Source organism: Argiope bruennichi, chromosome 9 (genome assembly GCF_947563725.1).
Source record: "Argiope bruennichi chromosome 9, qqArgBrue1.1, whole genome shotgun sequence".
Classification (NCBI taxonomy): Eukaryota; Metazoa; Arthropoda; class Arachnida; order Araneae; family Araneidae; genus Argiope; species Argiope bruennichi.
This window is the reverse complement of record NC_079159.1, coordinates 97,507,996-97,511,330: the sequence shown is the minus strand read 5'-3', so window position 1 is coordinate 97,511,330 and position 3,335 is coordinate 97,507,996. Positions and strand designations below refer to the sequence as shown.

At 32.3% G+C, this 3,335-nt stretch overlaps 1 protein-coding gene across 1 annotated transcript; it reads left to right on the top strand.

Moving 5' to 3' along the window:
* The first annotated feature begins 1,303 nt into the window (after positions 1-1,303).
* On the top strand, positions 1,304-2,914 carry LOC129985025 (piggyBac transposable element-derived protein 4-like). The gene has a single exon (XM_056094954.1). The coding sequence runs from the start codon at positions 1,304-1,306 to the stop codon at positions 2,912-2,914; it is 1,611 nt and encodes a 536-aa protein (XP_055950929.1).
* Positions 2,915-3,335: the final 421 nt, after the last annotated feature.

Here is a 3,335-nt window from a genome sequence, read left to right as displayed (position 1 = left end):
AGTAAATATTTTTGAGTTTCATTTCATAATTTATACAAACAAATTTATTTTGAAACTTTTTCTCTAAGTAAAAATAGATCAATTATATTATGAAATGACAATCTGATTTTAAGTTGTGTACACATTTTAAAAGTCTTAAACATAGTATATTATGTTGAAAAGATCAATTCAAAGCAAAAGGCTTGATAATTGGCATTTATTTATCAATTTATATTTTGTAATAAAGCATTTTTGATGAAATGTTTTAAAGGAAGTCATTTCTTAATAAATATATTTTCCTTCATTGAATGAAAAATCGCACTTTGCATGCATTCCTAATTCAAAAGCAACAGATGTAAAAATTATTATAAAATCTTAATTTTCTTTAATTATACTTGAAATAGAAAAGATATTTAACTGTTATTTCTTTTAAAATACTGCTGATTATTTGCATATTTTCACTCAGTCATGATTTAACATTTAATGAATCGATTATTTAAAGTTTTATGGAAAAAAAATCATTACTTGTTTTGATTGTGTGATTTAAAATTTAAGAACAGAATTTATTTAGATGATTAAACGAAAGTAATACATGTTCAATTCAGCGAAGCAGGTTTAAATAGTTTTTAAAAACTTAGACAAATAATCGGTTTAATTTTATAAAAGCTGCAAATTGAGAATAACATCTCAGGCATTTCTTTTCTAGCAAATAATTCGCAGATTGAAATGAATTTACTTCATATCAATGCAGAATTGCTAAAATAGTTACAAAATTTGACGTCATTTCATTATTTCTACTAATTAGTACATAAAGATTAAGTCTCTTATAAGAAACAAATACGAGAAGTTTAAGGGGAGAAAGCAGTGAAATAAAAATATTTCGGTATAATTTTTTAAGACTTGATTCCTCGGTTTATCAGCTGTAAGAAAATATAATCTGCCATAAATAGAATAGAAGGAAAAATGCTTTTAGGAATTTTTTTGTTATCCCCCAAATATTTTCATATATTGATTCATTAGAATAAAAACAAAATGAGTAAAAACTAAATTTGATTTAACCCGCGAGCGCGCGCGTCGGGCCTCAGAGGCCCGAGCGCTTGAAAAAAATTCTGCAGAAAATCGGTTTTTCAGCGTAGAAACTGAAGTTCCCCAGTAGCTGCGTCCAAGGTCATTTGCCACCTGACCCCAGTCATTCTAGGAATTTCACCCCTCTCGTTTCTTGGAAAATGGAACACCTGCTGTCAGAAACAGCTGCGCGGGCCTCGAAAGCCCGATGCGAGCGTTCGCATAGCTATTTTTGTAAGCAGTGGAGACGGTCGCAATAATGTCTCGATACTTGAGTTATAAAGAGGAATGCGAAAGATTACAAAAATTATTAGCGGAAGTTTCAACAGATGAAGAATCTCTTAATGAGGAAGATGAAGAAATTGTTGATGAAGAATTAATTAGTGATCATCAATCGAATTCAGAAGAGGAGCTAAATTCAGACAGTGAAGTGTACGTTTGTGAATCCACCGATGATTACGTTGGGAAAGACGGTAAAACGATATGGCATAAAAAGGAGCCAAGGAAAAATGTGAGAACTCCTGCTCACAATATCATTTCAAAACTGCCTGGAAATATTGGCGAAACAAAAAATGTATCCTCGCCAATAAATTCTTGGACATTTCTGATTGATGAAAGTATGATATCAATTATTGTCGAGTGCACGAATATTTTTATTCGATCAATTGCATGTAAATTTGGAAGAGAAAGAGACGCTCATCCTACAAAAATTTCTGAAATAAAGGCATTTATAGGACTTCTCTATTTTGGTGGATTGCACAAATCTTCCTATGTAAATGTAAAGGACCTCTGGGCTACTGATGGAACAGGAATTGACATATTCCACCGTACTATGTCATATAAACGTTTTTTATTTCTGATGAGGTGTGTCAGATTTGATGATATAAGAGATAGTTCTTCTAGAAGAGAAGTGGATAAACTTGCTCCCATCAGAAATATTTTTGAAATGTTCGTCGCAAATTATCAAAAAGTTCAAACTCTTGGAGAATATGTGACAGTCGACGAAAAATTAGATCCGTTCAGAGGAAGGTGTTCATTTCGACAGTATATGCCAAATAAACCAGCCAAGTATGGAATAAAAAATTTTGCCTTGGTAGATGCGAGAACATTTTATACATGGAACCTAGAGATTTATGCAGGAACTCAACCAGCAGGACCATATAACGTTGAAAATGGCCCAGACAAAATTGTAAAGAGATTACTAGAACCTATTTTCAATTCAGGACGCAACCTAACTGTTGACAATTTGTACACTAGCTATGATTTAGCAAAAGACCTCTTGAAGAAAAAAATTACACTTGTGGGAACAGTCCGAAAAAATAAAAGGGAGCTTCCAAAGGAATTCATTTCTGGAAAAAAACGAGAACAATATTCAACATTACTTGGATTCCAAAAAAATTTGGCACTGGTTTCTTACGTACCGAAAAAAAACAAATGTGTTGTTCTTTTATCCTCAATGCATAATGGTGGTACAATTGACGCTTCTACAGGAGAAGCAAAGAAACCAGAGATTATAACATTTTATAACCTTACAAAGGGCGCAGTTGATGTAGTGGATGAAATGTCAGCTACATATTCTACTGCGAGAATAAGTAAAAGATGGCCTATGGTCATATTTTTCAGTATGCTGAATATTGCTACTGTAAATTCTCGTATCATATTACTGTCGTCAAATACGCCACCCGTTCAGTATAAGAAAAGAAGTTTATTCATAAAAGATCTTTCTTTAGAATTATTGAAGGACCACCTTCAGGAAAGAAGTATGCAGGCTACTCTTCCCCGTCAATTGCGTGACCAATTTAATTGTAACCGCAGTGAAAATTGTGATACTCCCCCGCAAAAAAAGCAAACATTTTCTAGAAAAAGATGAAATGTATGTCCCAGTACAAAGGACGAAAATCCCAAATGTGTTGTTCCGCGTGTAAAAAAAATGTATGCGGGGAACATAGCAGCGTTGTTTGCTGCAAATGTCTCTAAAATGTAAGTTTTATTTTAATTTACTAATGTAGAAATAATTTTTATTAATAAATACTAGTAATAATTTATGTCTCATGTATGTTTTGTAATTTTCAGTTTTAAAGAGAAAGGAACCTTTAAACAATTTTAAATATTTTGTACTTAATCTAGTTGTAATTGTGTAAATTGAAAGTGGCATTTATCTGAAAAACATTATTTTATATTTTCAGTAGTATGCTTTTGTGAAACTTAGATTTTCGGTAACGTAAATGTAATTTTATTTGCGTTTTTCTCACGAAAAACGTTTCCGGGCCTGCGAAGCCCGATGCGCGTCT